The sequence below is a fragment of the Phodopus roborovskii genome, unplaced genomic scaffold (assembly GCF_943737965.1).
Source record: "Phodopus roborovskii unplaced genomic scaffold, PHOROB, whole genome shotgun sequence".
In the NCBI taxonomy this organism is placed as follows: domain Eukaryota; kingdom Metazoa; phylum Chordata; class Mammalia; order Rodentia; family Cricetidae; genus Phodopus; species Phodopus roborovskii.
In genome coordinates, this window is record NW_026125397.1 from 10,540,537 (window position 1) to 10,566,409 (window position 25,873).

The 25,873-nt window shown below is 40.4% G+C and overlaps 1 protein-coding gene across 2 annotated transcripts in view; it reads left to right on the forward strand.

Moving 5' to 3' along the window:
* Soga3 (SOGA family member 3) overlaps positions 1–23,424 on the forward strand; it is a 36,416-nt gene extending 12,992 nt beyond the window's left edge. Inside the window, exons 4-6 of one of the 2 annotated variants that reach the window (XM_051175475.1) lie at positions 14,222–14,293; positions 20,486–21,652; positions 23,086–23,424. In XM_051175475.1, coding sequence (XP_051031432.1) covers positions 14,222–14,293; positions 20,486–21,652; positions 23,086–23,196 — 1,350 coding nt within the window. In that variant the 3' untranslated portion in view covers positions 23,197–23,424. Of the gene's footprint in view, positions 1–14,221; positions 14,294–20,485; positions 21,662–23,085 lie in introns of both variants that reach the window. The other variant, XM_051175474.1, reaches the window with a different exon arrangement.
* Positions 23,425–25,873: the final 2,449 nt, after the last annotated feature.

Sequence of the window (25,873 nt, forward strand, 5' to 3'; positions counted from 1 at the left end):
GCTTTCCTCATAATCTGAGCTATAGCTTTCTTATGTAGACTTAGTGATCTGTTCTAGGAAGCCACAATAATCTATATAGTAACCAAAAAATTCACTATCTTTTATAACAAAACCAGAGCATTGAATGATGGTATCATAACAGGTGGGTTCTTCAGTAATAAAAATCTATTAACTGCCAGTCTCTCACCACTGAAGGTCTGAAAGTATGGTTCATGACTTGATGATCACTGGTCTTTGGTTACACATCCAAACATTTGTAATTCTCTATTACTGAGATTTAATTAGTTAATATCCCACAAATTTGATGGGATTAGAAGTTGGCTATATATTCCCGGAGGCATAATAAAATTGTCTGATTTTGCTTGGGTTTTTATGTATGACAGATATAAACCTCATAAAATGAACCCCTAATTAAGAATCTCAGTCTTCACCTTTAAGAATTCCAAATTTATAGCTGAGATCTACATTACTGGTGTTTAATTTAGACTTTGGGCCAATTATGGTTTGAATATGAATGTCCCCAGTCTCATGCCTATCCTTAACTGACAGTGCTTTTTGAGGGGATTCTAGAAATTTCAGAGGTAAAGCTTAGAAGGAAGAATTAGGTCAGTGATGCCAGTATATTTGAAGGTGATGCCTGGTTCCCAGCCTCCTCCTCATATGTTACTAGCTATCTTCATAAGGCTAGCAGCCCCCGAAGCCACATACTGTTAAGTATATATGTATATTTACACAGAAACATATATTTTTAAGGGCTATCTGATTGTCATCATGGAGATGTCTATGCATTCAAGATAATTATTTTATGAAATAAAATAATTTTGGGAATGACAACCTGGAAAGGGTTGTACTTTGGCAGGTATTTGTTATACCAAATGATTTGATATCCACGATGTCAGGTTTACAGAAGTACATTCATTCACTCTGAGTTCTCTGAGGCCTGGGCACAGACTGGTTTTTGTCCCCATAGATTCCTCAACACGCACTTTGGTGTCAGGATGCAGACAATTTGACCATCTTTACCTGCAATGTAGTAACTTCTGTTTCATAGTGAGTATTTCCTTTTTTCATTTTGGTTCTGTTGTTTGTTTTTCATATAGCCTAGGCTAGCCTTACCATGTAGCTGAGGACACCCTTGAACCTCTGATCCTCCTGCCTCCAACTCCCAAGTGCTGGGGTTACAGACATTTACTAGTAAGCCTGCTTATACTTAACTTGGATGCATGTTTTACAAGTGCTGTACTATAAATTCCCTCGGACTTGATTGAGTCTATCTTCATCGTTTCCATAGCAACCAGAGGACAATCTGGCACAAAGCTGATGAGCAATAAGTGAGTCTGAAAACCAAAAATTATAAAATTGTAGATAAGAGGTGTTTTGTCTGAGAATTAAAAACAAAACAGAAAACCACCCAAACAGGGACTCAACACTAGACGATTTCTCAATGGTGCTTAATGCAATATGAACAAAATGAGGAGGGAGCAGGTGGATAAATGCCACCTCCCCTGCTTCGCTCTCCTGCCTCACTGCTCTATGAATGCTAAAGAACACGGGAAGGCTCTAGTTATCAAATGTGCTACAGCACAAGATGTGTTAGGTTGTGTTGTGGCTTTATGGACTCCACAGCTACCATCTTTGTTCTCAGAATTTAAGGACCATATTTCTACTGAACTCACACATACATACTACATCTGTAAAAAACTGGGGCTGCAGAGGAGGACTTCGAGAAAATACACTATGTGCCATAGTAGCATCTTGTCATCTGTTTAAATCAGAATTCACTTGGTTCCTTTGTTGCATAACACTGTGCTGCTTTGGAATAGATACCACACAACTTCAATGCATATTGGGAAGTATTTTCTGAATTAAATATCTGGTAATTTTGGTAATTTTTGGATTTGAGTGCATGTTAATAGATGAACAATTATTTATTTGATTTTCAATATAATCCAACTTTTACATCCTATGGTTATTTAAATTGATCTTTATACAGATGACAAGTGTCATTTGAAGATGACATTTGAAGATGTCATTAAGCTTCCCTCCTGACATTCCACTTTACATTTACATGTTTCACTTAATAGGCCTATCTATGTCCCACACAGTTCAACTTAGAAGCAATTAAAATAAAACATTCAATAAAATAAAAATAAAGCCCTCTGCATTCATCTGCTGCCTTGGTTATTTCCAGTTGTCCAGTTGATTAATCATACCGGTAAGTGCTTCATAAAATTAGCTTTGTTATCTTTTCTTTACTTCACAAAGTTTGTTATCATACCAATGGCCAAGAATCTTAAATTGTAGGATAAATAATTAGATGACTCGGTTGCGTTGCTATTTACAGTTAATATGGCCATATGCAGATATATCATCTGCCTTCTTGTGCATGGAAGGAAAATTTCAGAGTGTGATCTACTCACTAAATTAGGAAAAGCTCACATAGAAGATATTCTCTCCTATACACACAGCTATTAGATTCATTTGTTCCAAAGTCTGGTTAACTGTAAATAAGAGTAATTGTGTTCTATAAGTCACTGGATGTAGTTATCCTATTTTTAATTCTACTTTTGTAAACTCTAAAATTTGGTGGTTTTGTAACATATATATAATTTTCAGCTTTCCTAATTCCTAAGATTAAAAATAAAATGAGAAATCAAAAAGTCAGATCATTCAACACCCAAGACCACCTTCTGTCTATCCCCCTATCCATTCCTCCTCAGGAAGGGGAGGCCTCCCTTGGGTCTCAACAAAGCATGCCATACCACCCTGAGGCAGGACCAAGCTCCTCCCCTTGCATCAAGGCTGGGTGGCCATCCTGCATGGGGAATAGGTTTTAAAAAGTCAACTTACGTGCCAGGAACTGGTTCTAGTCCCACCACCAGGTACCTCACAAACAGACTAAGCCACACAACTGCCACCCACATGCAGAGGGCCTAGGTTGGTTCCATGCAAGCTCCCTAGTTGTTGGTCTAGCTCAGGTCAGCTGTTTCTGTGGGTTTCCCTTAATGATTTTGACCAACCCCCTTGCTCATATAATCCTTCCTCCCTCTGATCAACTGGACTCCTGGACCTCAGTCCACTCATTGACTGTGGATCTCTGCATCTGTTTCCATCAGTTACTGGATGAAGGTTCTCTGTTGACAATTAGTGTAGTCACCAATCTGATTACAGAAGGCCAGTTCAGGCACCTTCTCCACCATTGCTAGGAGTCTTAGCTGGGTTCATCCTTGTAGATTTCTAGGAAATTCCCTAGCACCAAGTTTCTTCCTAATCCCCAAATGCCCCCCCCCCCAATCAGGGTATCTCTTTCATTAATCTCCTCCTCAGTCTGGCCCCCAACTCAACCAAAATCCACACACACACACACACCCAGTTTGCCCAGAAGACTTCATCTATTTCCCCTTCCTAGGGAAATACATTTGTTCCTCTTAGAGTCATCTTTGTTACCTTGCTTCTCTGGCGCTATGGATTGTAGCCTGGTTATCTTTTGCTTTACATCTAATATCCTCTTATGAGCAAGTGAATAGCATGTTTGTCTTTCTGGGTCTGTGTTACCTCACTCAGGATTATTTTTTTCTAGTTCCCTCCATTTGTCTGCAAATTTCATGATGCCACTTTTTGTTGTTGTTGTTCGCTTTTACTTTTGAGTAATATTCTTTTGTGTGACTGAACCACATTTTCTTTATCCACTCTTCAGCTGAGGGGAATCTAGGTTGTTTTCAGGTTCTGGGAATAATGCTGCCATGAACATAGTTGGCAAGTATCCTTGTGGTATGATTGAGCATCCTTTGGGTATATGCCCAAGAGTGGTATTGCTGGGTCTTGTGGTAGATTGATTCTCAATTTTCTGAAAAATTGCCATACTTATTTCCAAAGTGATTGTATAAGTTTGCATTCCCATTAGCAGTGAAGGAGAGTTCCCCTTATCCCACATCCTCTCTAGCATGGGCTATCATTAGAGTTTTTTTGTTTGTTTGTTTGTTTTTTTTTTAATCTCGACTGTTCTGATGGGTGTAAGTTGGTATCTCAGAGTCATTTTGATTTGCATTTGCCTGATAGCTAAGGAGGTTGATTCTTCTGTTGAGAATTCTGTTTAGATCTGTACCCCATTTTGTTGGATTATTTGGTATTTTGGTATCCAGTTCCTTCAGTTCTTTATGTATTTTGGAGAACAAGTCATTGTCAGATGTGGAAATCGTGAAGATCTTTTCCCATTCTGTAGGCTGCTGTTTTCAGATGTGACGACACAAATAGACTTAATAGATATCCACAGACCATCATAGATATTTAACTCTTGCATTGAATTTTTAGTGTCTGAATTTTCTTATCCTTGACAGCAACTTAGCCTTCACAGCCTCCTCTTCTGACTATTAGTCCACAGAGACCATCTATTTTCATTTAAGAGTGGAGTGTTTGCTAAAGCTGTTTTCTGTTCCTCAAAGTAGATATCCGAAATCTTCTTGGATTACTTGTACTTCTCCTCTTGCTAATTTTTAAATCAACCTGGCAATTTTTATTTGATGCTGGCTGTATAATTTACCAACCCATAAATTCAATTTTAGGCATAGGATTTAATGGCTTTTTAGCAAATATACAGCATTGTTCATTCCTAATGCAATTTTGAAACATTTAAATCATTCCATAATGATCCTTTGAGGCTATTTGTGTCCACATTTTTTTCTCAACCTTACTTCTCCTGTACTGCTCTGATGTTTATTATGACTGTAATAATACTACAGTAAGTGGCCTTTGCATGTGACTTCTTTAATGTAGGCTAAAGATTGTTAGGTGGTTCTTCCCTGTGGCACAGATCTCTTTTCAAATGCTGCCCTATTAACTATATGTCCACACTTTTTTTTTTCATTCATTAAAAAAATAAACATTGCAGTTTTTGAGAAAGGCTGAGTATTATCTGATCTAGAGTGTTCTCAGACTCATGGCAACCCTATTTTCTCAGTTTCCAGTGTGGGGCAATACACCTAGAGAAAATGGGCATATTTTCCTGTTTTCTGATCAGGGTTGCTGAGATCACACACATGTTTATGTAAATGTCTGTTTCCACATTTTTAAATGGAAAACCCATGTCACACAGTGAATTTATTTCTATTTTTCTTAAGTGGGTAATTTAAATGTTGTATTCATTTTACACACCAACCACAGTTCTCTGTCCTTACCCCCTTCCACTTCCCCTCTCCTCCTACTGGCTCCTCAGAGAGGGTAAGGCCTCCCATAGGGAGTCAGCTAAGCCTGGCATATCCAGGTGAGGCAGGACCAAGTTCTTTGAAAAGGATCTGACAGCTATTTTCCAGAGCATCTTCACGACTGTCGTTCCCACCAATAATGAATGAGAGCCCCGACTCATCTAGTACTCGCCATTGATTGATTTTTTTTTATTGTAGTCATGTTACTAATTTTAAACAAAATACCAGTGTGCTTTAATTGCATTTCTTAACTGTGTTCAACATAATTTTATATGTTTATTGTCCACTTATTTGTTTTATGTAATTTTTATTTTTTATCTATTTTTAGTCTTGTTTTCACACATATTTTGAAGTCTAATTTAGGTTCCTTTTATATTTTAGGTACCAGACTTTTATCATGTAATGATTTGATTTGTTTCTTTGATTTTAATTTTTTATATGTATTTTATTGTTAATTATGTATGTGTGGGCTCACAACCAAAAAATAATTATGTCTATGTTAGTTAGGGTGTGGGTGGGTATGTGTGCCTGTCTGTGAGTGCAGAAGCCAGCAGTGGCCAGAGGCATAAGACCTCCCTGGAGTGGGAGTTCACAGCATTGTAAGCTACATTATGTGGGTGCTGGGAACTGAACTTGGACCCTCTATAACAGCAGTATGCATTCTTAACCACTGAGCTATGTCTCTCCAGCACCCTAGGTGGGTTTTTTAAAATATTTTTTATTTGTAATTGCTATATAATGTTTGTTCTTATAGACCATTATATCATAATTTGACATGTGTATATGATATATAATTATCAATTCAAGGTAATTCACATTGCATTTACAGATCTTCAGAAATGATCAGTTTCTGTGTGTTGGTTAGCTTAAACCTCTTCTGGTTATTTTAAAGTATATAGTAAAGGGTTGCAGACTATTGGTACAATACCTTACTATAATGTATTAGAACTAAACTCTCTATCTAGTCTACTTATCTGACCTCTGTATTCCCTCCTTCTGCCCTTTCTAACCTTCTGTTGTCATTGTTCTACTCTGTATGTCTATGTGATTACAAGTTTTAGCTTCCAAAACAAGCCAGTCTATGTTCTTCTTATCCCTTTGTGCCTCGTTTTACTTTACATAATGCAACTCAGTTCTATTTCCACAGCTGACAAAAGTCCATCCTTTTTCAGATGACTATTATTCCATTAAGTTGCAATGGTGAATATTAATAGTTAACTCAACTGGATTTTAATGGGATTAGGAAAGTGAGGACACTTCCAAGGAAGAGCACAACTTTTGTAATGGGTGGTTTAGTCCTTTGATGAATTCGATGTTTGAATACAGGGTAGGAATCTTGTGGAACTGAAGGCTCATTCTTGATTTGGTGCAGAATGGACTGGCCCATCACACTGGCTTCTCTGCCTCTCTTACCCACATATTTTTTTAGGTACATGACCATGCATTGGTATAAAGTTTAGAAATTATCTCACCCTCTTAAGGTCTGGGTATGCTTGCCTTTCTAAGCTTTCTCATGTTAGAGAAGAAAAGGATGAGTTTAGAGACAAGAGACACTTTTCTGCCCTTCTAAGGCCTGGTTGGTTGTTAGGTTTTTGTTTTGTTTTGAGACGTGGCTGCATATAGCCTATGCTAGTCTAAACTTTGCTATTTAGTTAAGTTTGTGAAGTTGAATTGCTGATCCTCCTGCCTTCTTCCTGAACAACTAGGATGAGAGGTATGTGCTGCCATGCCTAGTTTCCAAGACTTAATTGAGACAGGGTTTCTGCTTCTTTCTGTTTCTATCCAGAGTTTTGTGGTATATCCCTGGACCTCCCTCCAATGTTGATATGATAGGCAATTAAGATGATGAGGACCAGTGTATATGTCACTTTTGTTGTACATTCCATACAGAGACGCATTACATATGAATAAAGGAGGTTCCCATGCCTGTGCAGCCACACTCTGAAAGCATGGGGAAGGGTAGGCTCAGAAATAATAAATCTGGTTCCTCAACTATACCGTTGTTTCTGTGGGTCACAGTTAAATGTGGTTATCACATCAAGAGCTCTGAAACTGGCGTCATGAATGCTGGTTTAATGTTTGTCAGCTGAGTAGTTTATCCAGCTATATAGCATCGTACTATGATGTCAAACTCATAAAACAGTGCTCAGAATCAAAGAAGAGGTACACACAAAGTGTTTAGAAAATGACATAGCCATGTTTATTTCTCTGTAAAAATTATAGGTATTAATATAGTTAGTTCATTGATTTAATCACCATACAAATGGATCTATCTCACTTTATGTTACGATATACATAATAATATCTTTTGGTGGTACTTTAAGTTCTTCTTGATTCTTAAACTATTGAAAAGATAAAGATGCTACCAATTCAGAGGATCATAGCCTGATCAGGGGCTCACTTGTAATCCCAGCACTTGAGAGCCGGTGCAGGATGATTACTGGGACTAGTCAACACCAGGGTGGGGAACTTAGTGAGAATTAGGTCAGTCAGAGCTGCATAGCAAGACTCATTGTTAAAAGAACCCAAACAGCAGTAGAAAAGAAGCAGAAGTAGACCCAATTTCAATTTTTTAAAAAGGCAATCTATTAGCACTTTTGGAATGTAAACAATCAATTTTGTGTGATTGCATAATTATTAGAAACACTCTGTTTCCTGGCTCTCACATGGGAAAAGGCACAGCAGCCTCTTCTGGACAAGTTGGGGATGGGAATGCAAAGAAAAACATGAACAAGGAATATTTCCCACAAAAATCTCTGGAGAGCCATCTGAAGTGCCTGAGCTGCCAACAGAGAAGTCGTGGTCGCCTCCCACATTGATTGTAACACACACACACACACACACAAACTGTGTGTGTGTGAGAGAGAGAGAGAGAGAGAGAGAGAGAGAGAGAGAGAGAGAGAGAGAGAGACTTCTAGGTTGAGTGAGTAGAAATGGTGACGAGAGGTCACTGCTCTTTCTCTACCTTTCTCAGTCTCCCATCATCGTTTTACAGAAGTCAGAAAGTTAATGAAATCATACTAGGACACGAATAGATGATTTATTGAAAAATTGAATCTGACACTTAAAGTTATCCTAGTTCTTATTAAAAGCAATAAACCTTGGTTTCAAGGGGAAGGGTTTTGTACAGCGCTTCAATTTAGCGCCCCTACCTAAATGCTATTTAATTGAGAGTAAAACACAAGGTGCCTCCCAGAAAAGAATGTCCTACTTTCAGCATTTCTCCGGGACTAATTCATAGGTCTCATGCTAACATTTCCTACAGGATAAAGTTCTTAGCTCTGAAAGAAGATCCATCTTTTCCATGTTTTCCTCTATCCCCTGTCTTCAGGATCCCTGCCCCTACTGTTTCTCCTCTGACGTTAATGCATCTTATGTGATTTAATTTTGCAAAATCCTTCAAAAGTCAGGCTTCCTGGATGACTTTCTATAATTCTTCCATTCTAGAATAACAGTTTCTTCTATTATTCTCAATCTTTCATATGTTATTTGTTGGTTGCCTTTCGATATCTCTGCTTGCTGTTCTTTAAATAATTTCATTCTGTTTTTAGTCAATACAAAACCTTTACAGGAAAACATATTTTTTAAAACTTAGATTACAAACAATCTAATTTTACATATCAATCCCAGTTCCCTCTCTCTCCCATCCTCCCATGCCCCCCACCAAGCTCCCATCCCATCCCCTATCTGCTCCCCAGGGAGGATGATGCTTTCTATGGGGGATCATCAAAGTCTGTCTTATCATTTGGAGCAGGGCCCAGGCGCTCCCCTATGTGTCCAGGTTGAGGGAGTATCCCTCCATGTGGAATGGGCTCCCAAAGTCAATTCGTATAGTAGGAATAAATACTGATCCACTACCAGAGGCCCCATAGACTGTTCAGGCCTCCTGGTCTGACTGGTGGTCTCCTGAGCATAGGAAACCTCACAGCCTGCCCCCACAGTGACACACTTCCTCCAGTAAAGCCACATCTCCCAAGAGTGTCCCTCCCTATGAGATTATGGGGGTCAATTACATTTAAACTACCACAGTTACATTTCCTTACAGTTTCTTGTTGCTGTGATAAAATACTGCGACAAAGGCAACTTAAGGGACAGAGTTTATTTTAGCTCTTGGTTCTCAGTTATAGTCCATCACCACGGGGAAGTCAAGGCAACAAAAACTTGAATCAGATAGAAGAGGCCAAAGACCAGGGCAGGGAGAGAGTAAATGCATACAAGGTTGTATTTGGGTCCTTCTCCACTCATCCAGTTCAAGGGTTCAAGATTCCCTGCCTAGAGAATGAAGCCATACAAGCTAAGCAGGTTTTCCCAGATCAATTTACATAATCAGGATACTTTCTTACTATAGGCATGCCTACTCCCAAGCTAAGTTGACAATCTGTCATTAATATTTCCTTCTTGTCATGATTTTAGGATGTTTCAAGTTGACAGTTAAAAACTAACTATACATACATACATACATACATACACACACACACACACACACACACACACACACACACACACACAATGGATATGGCACAAATAAGGATAATATTTTCAGAACGAGAACACATTTTCCCTCATAACCCTTGCACATCTGCCCTTCATCTTGTGGCCATTTGGACTGCCATCTGAACTGAGTTGCTCTAATGACATTGTTTTCCCTTAAAAGCTGCCATTGATTCTAATTAAATCAATTGTGCAACATTAGTGAGATATATGGAGACCTTTTTCGTGTCTTTCCGGGTCTAATTTAGACCACTATGAATTTCATGCCATGCTTATCTTCCTTTCCCATCACCCCCCACACTGAATTTCTGTTTCTCAGGAATAGATTTTATTTCTATATAAAACCTTTACAATTCTTTCTCTCTTCTTTTTTCCTTTCTGTCTACCATGGCCTGTCTACTTATGCTCCAGATTCAATATGAGATGTTACTTTATTCCAGAAGTCATTCCTAGCTTTCCCTACCAGGTCTAGCCAGAGACTAGGTTAACCTTTCTCCTTTGTGATCAAATGGGTAACGATCAGGGAATCACAGACTTGGGCCTGAATAGGATTCAACATACTAGGTTGTTACTTGCCCCCCCCCATTTATTTACTTATTTATTGGGAGTTCTCTGTGTCTGGTGTATGTCTAGGCAGGCATGTTGGGGTGTGCATATAAGGTAATCAGTTAATTGCAGGAATCAGACCTTGTCTTCCACTATGAGGGGCCTGGGAACCCAATTCAGCTTGTCAGGCTTAAGCAATCTTATTTGCATCCTAGTAGTAATTTTGGACAGAGGCAGACTGAGTATCAGAATCACTGGTTGAGGCTGTGAGCTGCCTCCATCTGTAATCTGGGCACCCTTAAGAAGATGAAGCAGGGGGATTGCTAGTTCTGGCTAGCTTGGATTACTCTGTCTCAAGAAAAGAAGATTAAAAAAAACCTACAGGCTTTATTAAGTTGTAGATCAGCCTCAGTGTTTCTGATTTGCTGGACCTAGGATGGGTCTCAAGAAGTTGCTTTTGTACCAGCTTCCTGGTGACATATCGATGCTGTTTTAGTGACTGCACTTGAAAAAAAAAATGTTTATCTATTTTGCTAAGTTCTTGGTTCAGCATCTTCAAAGTGACTAGTTGAGGTACATGTAGAATGTTGACATAAATTAGTGCACAATCAAGGCCAGTTAATCATTTTACATCATCAATGCTTTTGTGGCATTATTGAATTATCCAGTGAACAGGCCAAATTGGGAACTCCTCAAAGAATGATGATCACCTTGGTTTTATTATTGCTGTGGTATAGAATGAAGTGAGCCATAAACAATAATAGAATAAGTTCTTTATAAAAAGAATTCAATATTCAGTGAAAATAAATTTGGGTGTTCCCTTAGATAGCCTTTATATAGAATGTTCCAGAGTTTCTAACTTAGTCCCCTATATTGTTGGTATTCTTGGGACTATTTCTTGCCAACTGCTGAGTCAGACTGCACAGCTTCCAATTCTAAGAAGATCTCTGAGGTGGCGGGCATAATGTCGCAATTTCACTCACCTGAATGCTTGAGACTATCTCATACCACAAAAGTGGATTAGAATGTCTGAGGAAGAAGATGGCTGCAACCCTTTACAGGGGCAGAAATGACTGAACCACATTTTCTGCCCCTGTTCTCTCTTTTGCAGTTGCTTTGCCTTGCTTCAAAGGAAGCCGGGAGGTATGGTCTTTTAGTAGGAAAACTATCATTTCAAACTCTAAGGAGATGAACAAAATGTAGATACAGAAAAGTGGGGACATAGATTTTTAGCTGCTTCCTGTTATGGAGGGTCAGTGTTGGACAGGCATAGTTTTAGGTCTGTTGAAGAGAGGAGTCCTCTGGTGACTTAGCTGGAGGGGAGTTTTAACTTGATTGGTCACGATGGATCACGCAAATGCCATCCTGTATTTCTGGAAAGACTTACTGAAAAATAATCATTATGCAGATGATTTGATTACAGAGTAAAACTGAGATTTCCCAGGAAGGTGGAGGCAGAGGGAAGAGAAGAGGTGGGTGAGATGGAGTGGGTCAGTGAGAGGACGTGGGCACAGAGTTGACTCATAGTGACAGTGACTAGCCCCACTGCCAGGGGCGCTGCACCAAAATGAGCTAGCAGAACTAACTGGAAGATACAGAGCATCAAAGGAAGGGGACAGGGGAAAGGAGAGGCCCATTGTAAAGGATCTGGCCTGGGGTGAAGGTTGAAGGTCTCTTGCAACCAGAGTTTCTCTGCAGTGTCTAAAAGGGCCTTTTGCAGATGTATCAGCACACAACAGAGCAAATGGAACGTTACAGGGTGAGAGCCATCGATTGGGGAGCTTACATAGAACATTCTGTTTGGTTATAGGGTGAAGTGCAGGAAGTAAATCGTTTTAAAAGACAGGGTGAAAACATGAGGAATAAAGAAGTGATGGTGGGGAGGATCCAGAGTGGGAGGGGGGAGCTAGAAGCCCATCCTTAGGAAGCCTGTGGATGAATTTGTGTCTGTTCCCCGTGTCTAGGGCAAACCAGGTAGGATGCACTGATGTGGAAGCAGCACCATTTGTGGAGGAGGAAACACACTAGCAGTGTCAGATCTAGTCTTTTTCATTTCAGAGTGCTGCAGCAACCACGGAATCAAGTGGAACCTGATGGATGTTGTTAGCTGGTCTCAGATTTCTCTAAGGATTTTCTGAGAGTTGATGGGACCAAAGGTTGAGGGAAGACTTCAGTCTAGCATCTTTAATTCTGAGTCCTGAGTAGCAAGAAGACAGATAAGTGGGGTGGCCCATGATCCATTAGTCACCCAAATTGCTTTCAGGGGTTTATGGGTGCTGATCTCTTTAATTGCTTCTGGTTGACATCGGTTGACAATGGTGGGGGCAGCTGTCAGAGGGCTCTATCTAAGGGTCCATTACAAAACTTAATGGATAGCAATGGTCAAGAATGTAAGTCAGGGCCTGAAAAGATGGCTCAGAGGTTAAGAGCACTGGTTGCTTTTCCAGAGATCCCGAGTTCAATTCCCAGTAACCACATGGTGGCTCCTAACAATCTATAGAGATCCATGCCCTTTCCTGGCCTGAAGGCATACATGCAGGCAGAACCCTGCATACATAATAAATAAATAAACCAACAAATAAATATGTAAAAAAAAAAGATTGTAAGTCAGGAGGTAATAACTGTATAACTCTGAGGAGAACATTAAGAGAAGAAATTGTATCAAGATGAACATATAGGTCATATAGGGTTAACTATAAAGTTAACACAAGGTTAAATGCAATTGTACAACTGGCCAGACCATGCACCAGAGTACTGTAAGAGAATAAGGAAACAGTAATTAGCTATTTATTTATATCAGACTCCTGCATAAGGAGCAAGAACTTAGAAGTTAAAGTCAGCATCTAATTGACAACTTAAAAGAGAAATGGCAAAAATTCCCAAGTCACCACTTGGATATTCTGAATAACTCACAGCAAAGCTGTGAGTTTGAAGACAGAGTATCTGGCCATTGCTCTCATTGGGGAACATGGATGGTTAGGGTGTGGACCTGTATCGTGGTTAAATAAGGATCAGGATAACAAATAGGCCGAATAGAATGGCAAGCATTTTTGTTATGCAGGTGATACTTCACTAAGAAAAAAAAAAATCCATGCTTCTTAGAGCCCAAATCATTGCATTTTCCACCATGCACTGTAATTCTTGGCTTCCTCTCTCTCCCTTATCTAACGAGCTTCTGTAGGTATGTGTGCTATCTAATTGAACTTTGATTCTGTAGCTCAATGCCTACTGCATTTGATAGGTAGTTACACATGGGTAATTAGTATTTGCACAGGCCATTCTTATTAGAGCGAGAAATGGAAGTGAGCATCACTGATTACAGAGTGCTGGTCCATGACATGGGCACTTGTCAATATTCTGTGAATTCGTATTTGCTTGAATTTTAAATATGGAAGATTTTAGCGAATGGTCCAGACTCCAAGTTTCCCTTGAAAAAGCCCTCATTCCTGAGACTCCCAGGCCACCTACTCCTTGAGATGGAGAGCTCTTTTCGTCTCACCACCCACTTCCCACTTCCCATTGCATCACATGGGTCTTTGTTTGAAGGGGTGTGAAATGAGAAGATGGACTTCTGCAGATTCCACATGAATCCACTGAAACCGTCTTGATGAGATTATCGCAACTTAACCAACAATAGAAATAACACTTTAACCTCCTCTTGCTTTTTCTCTTAGTGATAAAAGAGCGCTAACAGTACTTGCCTACATGTTCTATAGCATGTTGAGTCACAGCTCTGTATTTTGTCTGAGTTATTTCTCTGCATTTCACAATAAATGGCTAATTGCTAGCTACATTCTACTGTGATTTACACCTCTGCTTCTGGGAAAATTATATTTAAAGCTGTCTGTCTCGGGAATTCTTCCTTCCTTAGGAACTCTTTTTATTTGTCTTAGTCTTGTCATATGAGATTAGGATACTTAAAAAAACAACTAAGTTAAAACTTATTAGTTTACCAAACTAATCATGTTCTTGCTTTGTTTCAGTTATCCTTAAAAAGAAGAGGAAGTAAAGATTTGCCAAAATCTGAAAAAAAGGCTCAACAGACACCCACAGAGGTATGTCAAAATAAAAATTTAAAGATCATATCAAGCACCTCCTAATGTACATGTTAATAAGCTATATATATAAATAGACTTAATGGCTAGATGGTTGTATGTGAAACATAGCATTTATGTATATGAACTATGTAGCTGTAGACACAGATGGTAAATTGTTAGAGTAGTTGCTGATAAAGCTAGCACTAACTAATACCATATGAGCTTTTACATGATAAGCCCATAACAACACATTGTTAGTGCTCTCTGAATTGCTTTATTTGAAAACTGTAGCAGAGTGCTAATTTCATTCTTTCATAATTAATGAAGTCAGTGGAATGACTATCTGCAGAATAAAGAATGCTGTGGGAAGAGACAATTGAAGGGTCAGACAGGCTGATGATGATGATGATGATGATGATGTCATTCTTGGTACCAGTGACTAAGAAGACAAAAGGAAGGAAAGAAAGTACTAAAAATAAACTTAACATGGGCTAAGGACCATTGGAACGAGAGAATAGTGGATGGAAGCTAAACTAGTACTGATACAGTCTAGGGCTCTTGATCAGCTTGTTTTCTCTGTCAGTTCAACAGTTAAAGGGTGGTAAAATCTAATGTGCAGCAGGTCACAATGAAGTGTCAAGCACCACAAACAGAACTGGCCGTTGAAGAAAGGTGTTTATTGGAGGATTAGGGAAACACACACATGCAGCAGGCACTTGGAGAATAGGACACTTTGCAAAGCAGAGCAGGGACTTGGACAGCTGAGAAATCCAGTTCTTCTTGTGTCCTGGAGTTTTAAAGTCTCTGAAGAACTTTTCTCTTCTGATTTTAGGTTGTTGATTAGCCCACAACTGTTGTGTCATAAGTCCTGATCTGGCCATGAACTTTTTGAGCCAGTCCATCAGTATGGGGTCAGCCGGTGGAAGACAAAAGCCAATATTTTGTCTCCCATCATATATGATTGTGTGCATCTACTATTCCTTGTGCCTTCCCCCTGCAGGAGAATGGCTCTGTTTTGTGAGAAATAATATTAAGTGGATTAATGGAGAACAAGTTGCCTGTATTGAAACCTTTGTTACTTGCTGCCTTCAGTGTGTGTGTACATACATACATACATACATACATACATACATACATACATACATACATACATATCTCAGATCTTAGTTGAGAGTTACTGAGCACCGACCGAAAGAAGTAAATATATATAACTGGTTAAATGCAAATTGACTTCCAACATTAGTCTTTCAGATCAAAACCAGGATCAGCTTGCATCCTACTGGACATTTATTGTGTTTCCTTCTTCATATATCATCTTTGCCTTCCTATGAGTGAGTCTTTGGCATGGACTGAAATTACAACTCGTTTCTCACCTTGGAATTCTCAGTTTTTTTTTTTTTTGCCTTCATTTAATATAGAAAAGTGAAACATATATTTTACCACTCTACTTTGGATGGAACAAATTCCTGTGAACCATTTCTTTTTCAATAATTATGTATGGTATTTTTTATGCCTACTTTTAAATGCAGCCTGTAAGTAGGTTATACATAAGAGACAAAGCACATTGACATGCAGAGTTCTACTCTCGAAGTTGCACAAGCTAGCACACTTTGTATCTTAAAAAGACTTAGCTTCTAATAAGTAAAATGAGTTTCTGAGCCCACTTTCTTTTACTACATCCCCTTTAACATGACGATATAGGATATTTCCCAGTCTTGAATATGTTTTTATCCCTTTGGGTAGGTAGGAGAGTTGGTGTGCATACCAATCAGACATGCTTCTGTCTTTGGTTTGCTTGACACAGCAAAGTGCAGAATTGTTCTGTTCTGTTCTGCTCTGTGGTTTGTATCCCACCCACTCATGTGCTAACTAGATTAAACCATGCCATATGTCAGTAGAATAAAGGATTTTCTGTAATAGAAAATAAAGTTTTCTACCATATAGATGACTGCCCAGGTACTGAATCTCAGCTAAGTATACTTGCCTATAAAACTTAGCCTATGCATGAAAATGACTAGTCATTTTCTCTCTGATTGTTGGCCTACTATGTAACAAGTATTTCCTTATCCCACCAGCTTCCAAGTAATGATATGGAGACTTCTTATTAATTAGGAAAGCTCAGCCTATAGCTTAATCTTGTTACTAACTAGCTTTTATAACTTAAGTTAACCATGTATATTAACTTACATTCTGCCATGTGGCTCATGGTTGTTACTTCCCCTCTTGTGTACCTTCTTTGCTTTTCATCTCCTTGTGTCTCTGCCTTTCTTCTTCCCAGAGTCCTCTCTGTCCCTGGAAGCCCTGTCCATACCTCCTGCCTAGCTGTTGACCATTCAGCTCTTTTTTACACCAATCATAGCAATATACCTTCACATCGTGTACAAGTACTTCATTTCCCCCTTTCCATCTAAATCAAAAAGGAAATGTTTTAACTCTGACATAGTAAAACTATCTGCAATAAGAACAATTACTGAGTAAGAATTACATTCAAAATGTCCAGTCAACTTGCATTTAGCAAATTCAGAAAAACATTCTTCATTATTTATCCTATCTTGGTGAGTCCAAAGTTTTGTACATAATTTGTTTCCTATCCTAACTTGTATTACCAACCCAAAACTCTTTTTAGACCTCAAAACATTTTCTTAGATAAATAACTTAAGTTTTTATATCTTAAAAGATATATACTTTACACCTCTTTTGTGGGTTTCTTTTTTGAATTCTTAACAAGGAAAACTATAACTATCTCATCATTAATCCCATCAGAGATCTGAGAAAGATACACTATTGTCTGAGAAAACAGAAAGTGCAGAGCAAGCAACTTCCAAAACTCTTTATTATAACAATCACAGCAACACACCTTCACACAGTGTACAAATCTCCTACAGCATTATCTCAGCAACACACCTTCACACAGTATACAAATACCCTACAACACTATTGCAGCGACACACCTTCACACAGTATACAAATACCCTACAACACTATTGCAGCAACACACCTTCACACAGTATACAAATCTCCTACACTATCACAGCAACATGCCTTCACATAGTATACAAATACCCTACAACACTATACTACCTGCCAAACATTGAGCTTTTCTTATCATTGTGCCTTTCTTTTCTCCTCTTGTTTGGTTGCCTCCATAACTGTTGCAATAGCTTCAGTCATCACATCAAGTCATCTTGTCCTTTGATCAAACATAAGATTTCTCTAGGTCTCAGAGCATAAATGTTCATGATCTCAGCCCCGAGGTTCCACATGGCTACCGGTAGATATTTATATAGTCTCCATTCAGTGCTGTCCTACAACTAAATCCATATTTGTCACCCAGAATTTGTTACTCTTTGTTCTTTCTGTACCTGGAGTCAGACCCTAAAGTTCAGAATTCCAGGGTAATTTTTTTTCATCTTTGGATGATGTGGCCTTAAACACAGTAAGATGTCCTTGATCTCAAGAACCTCCTGCAAGGCTGTTTCTCTCTCTCCTTGTGGACTGGATTCTCCCATGAAAGCTTTCTGTGATGTATCCCCTTGGTGCATTATTGAAGGTTGTTTCACTCCCGCTCTCTGTGATCCCCTCAGTGCTCATACATGGTTTCTCAAGGAAAACAGAGGGCAGCACATCCTAGTTCTTCGACTTTACCCACTGCCCTAGTTTCCTTATTTGCACTTCTGTTCTAGAAACAGATCAAATGATGTTACTTTTGCAATCAGCCTGAATACAGATTCTGTTCTGCCACCTACTGACCTGTGCTCTGCCATGATAAGCCTTCTCATCTGTAAAGAGGTGAAAGTTCCAGCTGCTCTGATGACTGGAGTGAGCCTATAGAGGCAGAAGGAGTGTGGAGCTCAGCCTCTGCACCACCGGCAGCTCTCCAACCCTTCCTTCTCTCATTAGGAGTTAGGAGGGCAAAAGATCTATACCTTTTGACCGTTGCTTCCACAACCTCTCTACCAGAAGTCCATCCTCCATAGTTGTTTATCAGAGTGCACCTCAAAAACTGTGTCTGAGTAAAGAAGGGATGTTTATTTCAATTTTTAAAAGAAGGATTAAGTATGTTGCTTGGCAGAATATTTGCATAGAATTGTTAAGCCCTGGATTCCATAAAATATGCTGTAAAAACTATCACCTATCATCTATCTATCCATCTATCTATCTATCATCTATTTATCTCTGCCTATCTACTAATATAGTTGTTTATCTAAATAAGGACACTAAAGTGAATTTTGAGAAATGATCTTTGGAAAAAAGTATTCTTGGATACTGTATTAGTTACCTTTTCATTGCTGTGATAAAATGACATGACCAAGGAAACTTATACAAGAAAGCATTTTACTGTGATTTCAGTTTTAGAAGGTTAGAGTTCATGATGGCAGGGTAAATCAGACACAGCCATGAGCTCACATTTTGGTCCACAAACAGAAGGAAGAGAGAGTACAGAGGTGATGACTTGAGACTTTTGGAATGCCAAAGCTACTTCTTGGTGACACAGCTCTTCTAACAAGGCTCCATCTCTTAATCCTTCCCAAATAGTTCTACACCTAGTGACCAAGTGTTCAGAATTGTGAGCCTATGGGACCACCCTTCAAACTACTACAGACATAATAAGACCTTCTATGAATGTTCTTAAGAGAGAGGCCTATTTCTTAGTTAGTGTTTCAATTTAGTTGATGATTAGGCTTTCGAGGTCAGAGTGAGAATGCATGAGAAGATTCACTACAATTACAACTCAACAGGCAGAGTCAACTCTGTCCATTTTAGCAGATGACACTGCATCTTTTTTCAAGAAACCATGCAGAGAACCTACCAATTTCACCTTGCATGGATCATTTTGTGTGAGACTTTCCCTTTTGTGTGAGCTTTGAAGCAATCTTCCTTCAAATAGCAGTGGATAGAAGATTATTCTCTGACAATGCTCAGGAGTTATAGCTTCAGAGAGAAGTAAGTCATAGACTATTTCTCTTCTCTCCCACTGTGTAGCCTTGAGCAAGTCACCTGACACTTTTAACCCAGGGAGAATATAAGTAAGGAATACATCATTGATTCCTAATTATACAATCATTCTGACTATTAAATCAAGTCTTTTTTTTTTTTTTTTAAGAGCGGAAGAGCATCTGGTTCACACTCAAGCTCAATAAATGACAGTGAATGAGTGTGAAGGGACTCCATGTTCCTTAGAGCAAATAGGTTTTATATTTAGGGCAGTTTTGGCGGGGGGCGGGGGAGGGAGTTCAAAATAAAAAGAACATTGCTGAGAGGACTGTGAAATGGTTGGCAGCAGTTAGTGTGGTGTGATTTTGTTTGTGTTTTAACAAATAAAGTTTGTCTGAAGATTAGAGTGCAGAATTAGCAACACTAATTAGCCATAGAGGCCAGGCAGTGATGGCACACACTTTTAATCCCAGCACTCGAGAAAGAGGCAGAAGGATTTCTGTTAGTTCAAGGCCATGCTGGACTACACGGAATTGATCCAGTCTAAAAGAGAAACAGGGCCAGAAGTTTAATCTCAGTAATTGGAAGCCACAGGCCTTTAATCCCACCACTAGGGAAGACACAGGAAGGGATATGGCTGGGCAGAGAGAGGAATATAAGGCAGTGCAGACAGTATCTCTGAGATTCAAGTCTGAGGGAGGTTTTGTAGAGACAGGATTGCCAATAGGTTTGCCAATAGGATTGCCAATATGGTTTGAGGATTCAGAAGTCCCTCCCGTGGCTGGCTCCTTTACTTCTCTGCTCTTCAGGCAAGCTTCATTTGTTAGATCACAAACAAAATATCAGGAGTTAGCACATATAATGAGCCCTGAATAGTGGTGAACGAGCTTTCCCCTATCCTCTTTTCTTTTGGTTTCCAGAACATACGACCTTAATTATTTTTTTTTCGAGACAGGGTTTCTCTGTATTGCTTTGGAACCTGTCCTGGAACTCACTCTGCAGACCAGGCTGGCCTCCAACTCGCAGAGATCCACCTGCCTCTGCCTTCCTAGTGCTGTGATTAAAGTCATGCACCACACCTGGCCAGCTACACTACCTTACTTTTCAACTGAATGAAGAAGTAAGGGATGCAGAGAAAACACACACCTCTATTTGTGCCACTCGGTGGTAATTACAAGAAAAAGAAATTATTTTTGCAGATGTCCTTCCTCGGTTGTTTTCTCTGTTTGCATAGAAATGACCTCCTGTCCTCTCCCCCACTTTTCCCCTAATGAGGAGGATAACGAGGACTTGAAGTGCCAGCTGCAGTTCGTTAAGGAAGAGGCTGCCCTGATGAGAAAAAAAATGGCCAAGATCGACAAAGAAAAGGACAGATTTGAGCACGAACTCCAGAAGTACAGATCCTTCTATGGGGATCTGGACAGTCCTCTACCCAAGGGAGAAGCTGGGGGACCTCCCAGCACCAGGGAGGCTGAGCTCAAGCTGCGGCTGCGGCTGGTGGAGGAAGAGGCCAACATCCTGGGCAGGAAAATAGTGGAACTCGAGGTGGAGAACCGAGGCCTGAAGGCAGAACTGGACGACCTGCGAGGCGACGACTTCAATGGCTCGGCCAACCCCCTCATGAGGGAGCAGAGCGAGTCCTTGTCGGAGCTGCGACAGCACCTGCAGCTGGTGGAAGACGAGACCGAGTTGCTGCGGAGGAACGTGGCTGACCTTGAGGAGCAGAACAAGCGCATCACTGCCGAGCTCAACAAGTACAAGTACAAATCCAGCGGCCATGACAGCTCCAGGCACCATGACAGCGCCAAGACCGAGGCCCTGCAGGAGGAGCTGAAGGCGGCGCGCCTGCAGATCAACGAGTTGAGCGGCAAGGTCATGCAGCTGCAGTACGAGAACCGCGTGCTCATGTCCAACATGCAGCGCTACGACCTGGCCTCACACCTGGGTATCCGTGGCAGCCCCCGTGACAGCGACGCCGAGAGCGATGCCGGCAAGAAGGAGAGCGACGATGACTCCCGGCCTCCCCACCGCAAGCGCGAAGGGCCTATTGGCGGGGAGAGCGACTCCGAGGAGGTGCGGAACATCCGCTCCCTCACGCCCACCCGCTCCTTCTACCCCGCACCCGGGCCCTGGCCCAAGAGCTTCTCCGATCGACAGCAGATGAAGGACATCCGCTCCGAGGCCGAGCGCCTGGGAAAGACCATCGATCGGCTCATCGCTGACACGAGCACTATCATCACTGAGGCGCGCATCTACGTGGCCAACGGGGACCTGTTCGGACTCATGGACGAGGAAGACGATGGCAGCCGCATCCGCGAACACGAGCTGCTCTACCGCATCAACGCGCAGATGAAGGCTTTCCGCAAGGAGCTGCAGACCTTCATCGACCGCCTGGAGGTACCCAAGTCTGCGGATGATCGCGGCGCCGAGGAGCCCATATCCGTGAGTCAGGTACAGTTCTGCTTTTTGCGAGCCTTGGCGATGGCCCACGGAGCTGCGGTCCCTCGTGGGGCGTCTCCAACCCTGACTTACACATCATGTTAGGGAAGATCCATCGCATAGCCTTCCTGGGCTTTAAAGCCCTGTGTTTTCACAGTGTGTCCTACCCGAAACCCGATAGATGACTAACAATTATTCCTTCCTGTTCTATTTGAAGGGGACATTTAACACTGACACAACCAAGTTTTGTATAAGGACTGATGAGTTTTAATGCACATTATCATTTTAAAAGGTCAACATTTTTCAGTATTTCCCTAACAAGTTGGCCGGCATAAAGGTCCTCAATAAGAAACCTCAAGTGTTTATTTGAGGTTTGTGATTAAGGTCCAAACTGAGTTTAAGATCATAAAAATGACTAAATAAACTGGGGTAAAGTTGGTGCACCCCTCAAATCCCAGGAATTGGGAGTGACACTCTAATTTTTTTTTCCGAATTAAACAAGATTATTCGAAACTTCTGATAAGTGTACAAACTGATAGTAAGGCGCCATGATCTTGTGCCCAGAGCCCAATGGAGAAGACACATTCAAGTCACCCCTCTACCTAAGTTGAAGCAACAAGGTGGTTAATTCCAGTTAGAACACCCAGAGTTCAATAGTGGAGATCCACAGTGAGAAGCTTGTAGCATAGCTTCAAGGCAATACTACTTCAAAGAAATAATAATAAGTATTCCAGCACAGGGGAAAGCAGCATTTCCCTGCTGACTTGTAGAGGCATACCGGATGAATGGGACTCAACAGCGTTGGCCAGGTATGGTGGCCACTGAAAGATCAATGCCACGTTTACCACATTAAAGCAGGCAGTACCATCCCCTGGCAGCAGCCTGATGCCCTGTATCCATTGGAGAACCCACCGAAGTACAACAGCATGCATGGCTTTGAACACACTCGAGACACCGATGTTTAAAACCCAGTTTACGCGCATCAGCATGACGGTTAGGTTTCTTGCCTGTTGACCACGGCTAGAGAAGGGCAACCCCATCGCTTGTCTTGCATGATGCTATGCTTTGCTATGGGGCAGGGGCTGGGGGTGGAGGTGGGGGGGCTATGAGGGAACCCATTGGCTTTCACGATGGTAAATGTTACTCTTTTCTATTGAGTGCGTTTTGGTACCAGCTTGGGTTTTCATTTCGCAGGTTTTTGAATACCAAGCATGTGGTGTTTTCAGCTACACTCTTGGGTGGAGGGAGGGGCAGTATAGATGTTTAGCAGAGTGAGAAAGTGCTGTTTATAATGAAGTGTTTTAAGACTTAGCAAACATAGGTCTAACTGGGGAAGTATCTTTATTTGAGGCAGAGCTTTGGTAAGTTGATATAAATACAAGATTTAAATGATTATTAATTAACTCTTCTCTTTCTCTCTACATTTGCCTTCCCAGATGTTCCAGCCCATCATTTTACTTATTCTCATCCTTGTATTATTTTCATCACTTTCTTACACAACAATATTTAAACTTGTCTTCCTTTTTACGCTGTTTTTTGTCCTGTAAATTCTTCATCATTTACCATTTGTTGTAGTGTTTTTAGTTGTTTTATTCTGTCCACCCTTCAAGACAAGACATACAAGAAGTATCATTTTTGTAGTAACCGATGCTGTAAAAACACTGAAGACTGCATATCTCTGTAAAAAGACACAACTCATCTTACACTGTCAAATTCAATAGAAAAACCCCAACGACCAAAAGATTTCAGGTAAGGAAAACAAAGTGTAGCAGATTTTTGTGTAAGCCATATTTTTGCCTCATAACTTTTAATTCATACAGGTTAGCTCTAAAACATGTCTCATGTCTCATAATTAATTCTTAGGAAATGAGTATTAATTCAAATCTGGAAATGTTTAAGTTGGTTGCAATTGCAAAATCATGTCGTGAAATTGAGTATAAATATAGATTGTTTTATACATTATCTGATCTAGGTTACATAGATTTATGAGTACAGTATTACTTTTGTTAGACCAAAAAGAAAATATTAGTGTTCAATAAGTATCTGTAAGAAGTATACTCAATGATGAAATATAGCTCTCCTGGAAAGTAAATTAAAGTAAATAATATGTTCTGAAGCTGACATGTTTTGCCTTCAGGGATATTTTTGAATGCATGAGTGTAACTGATCTTTTAGTTCAATAAGAAACTAAATAGTCCACCTCTCCATTTAATTTATCCAAGTTTTCATTAAATCAGCTACCTCTCCATTTATGTATTATATATGAAGCTATGTATTGCTGGCCTTGTTGCTGGGAGTCCTTTCCTTTCTACAATAAACTACTACACAAGACTGCCTCCACAGAAGAAAATATGCTAGCAACATATCTTGAGGAACTACATAAGAAGGGAAATAAATACTGTATCTGGAATTTCCTTGAGTTACAATCCAAACCTGGAAGCATAGTTTCAGTGGATCTACTCTGTAAACTTAAACCTACTTTGGTGAACCCTAGCATCTGTCATGTCTATACCTAAAGTCACCTGGGTGGATTCTACATATCAAAGATTGTATTCTGCCCATCTTGTTGGTAGTTTACCCACTGGGATCCTGCAATACATGGAAATTCCAGCACTGGACCCAAGTGTGGTAGTACATACTTGTGACCTCAATCCTGGGGGAGCTAAGACAAGAGGATTGTAAGTTCAAGGTCAGCCTGAACTATCTAGGCAGATCTCAGGGGGGGGGAAAAGAATAAGAAAAATCATATTCTCAGTTCACATATTGGTCATTGAATGTGAAAATCTGTGGTAAAAAGAGGACTCTTGACCACAGGGAAATATCCCATGGGGAAATTTTCCAGTTAAAGATGTGTAGGAGGGCCTTTGGGATCTCAGGAACTTAATCTGCAGAAGAGTGTTTTCCCTTACCCTGCTATAGCTCCATTTCTCCTTCAATATTAGATTTAGGAAAATTTTGCGAGGGAGACGGTTCAGTGAGTTAGAGAATTTGCTATGCAAACACAAGGACCCAAGTTTGAATCCCTAGAACCCACATAAACAGCTGTGCATGGACATTGGGAACGGGGCAACAAGGAAGAAGGTGATAGAGGAAGGCATTCAGCAGCTTTCTCTGGCCTTTTCTTGTGTATGTAGCTGCATGCTCACATGCATGCAGTACCTATACATACACCACCATAGCTATCACACACCATACACCACCACATACCACACTCACACCACCACATACCACACTCATACTCTCTCTCTCTCTCTCTCTCTCTCTCTCTCTCTCTCTCTCTCTCTCTCACACACACACACACACACACATTAACATCTCCCTCTGATCCCCATAAGTGCATGTATTTGTACACTCTAATGCATACAGTACCTGAACACATACCACATACCATACACACACCACAATACAGTATACATACATGCACACAACATCCCCCTCTGACTTCCATAAGTTCATATACCTCCATGCTCTCATGCATACAGTACCTGCACACACACACACACACACACACACACACACACACACACACACACATTTAAATTTAGAAAAGTTTATAGTAGTTGAAAAGTTCAATTTCACTGCTCTTAATGTCCATTAGGTTGGTCTTTGCTTGGGATTTTATTGTACTCTGTTTATGTTGTTATAATTGTTTCTGAAGAGGGGAAAAGGCATCGTCTGATGAGTTGTTTACCAGCAGTTGGAATCAGTCAATAAATACGTTTTGTTTGGTTGGGTGGTTTTCCTTTGGTTTTCTGTGTTAGTAGTGGGACACAGGATCTTCTATATGACAGGCAAATGCTCCATAGAAATATATGCCCAGTCACATTTGGCTTCTAATCTTAAAATGCAAGTGGCTAAGCACCGGGTAGGCTTTCATGAGAAAAGAAGAAAGAAAGAGAAAGTCTATGCTTGGTCAAACTGGGAGCACATCCTGCAGTCATAGCAATTGGGAGATGGAAGCAGGAACCATGGCAGATTAGAAGTCAGCTAGGTTTACGGTTTGAGTCTAACTTGAAACATTCAAAACAATAATACCACAGGCTTCAAAAACCCAAATCTGTCTGCTAGACTTTTTGATAATTTTCTGATCCATACCTGGAACTGAACATAGATGTTTAAGGGTTGAAATTGAATTTGCCTGACATGTCTATGGCACTTGGAGCAAGAGACCCCACAGCCAAGCAGTGCTCCTTAGCTAAATGTGGAATCTCTGCAAAAGCATGA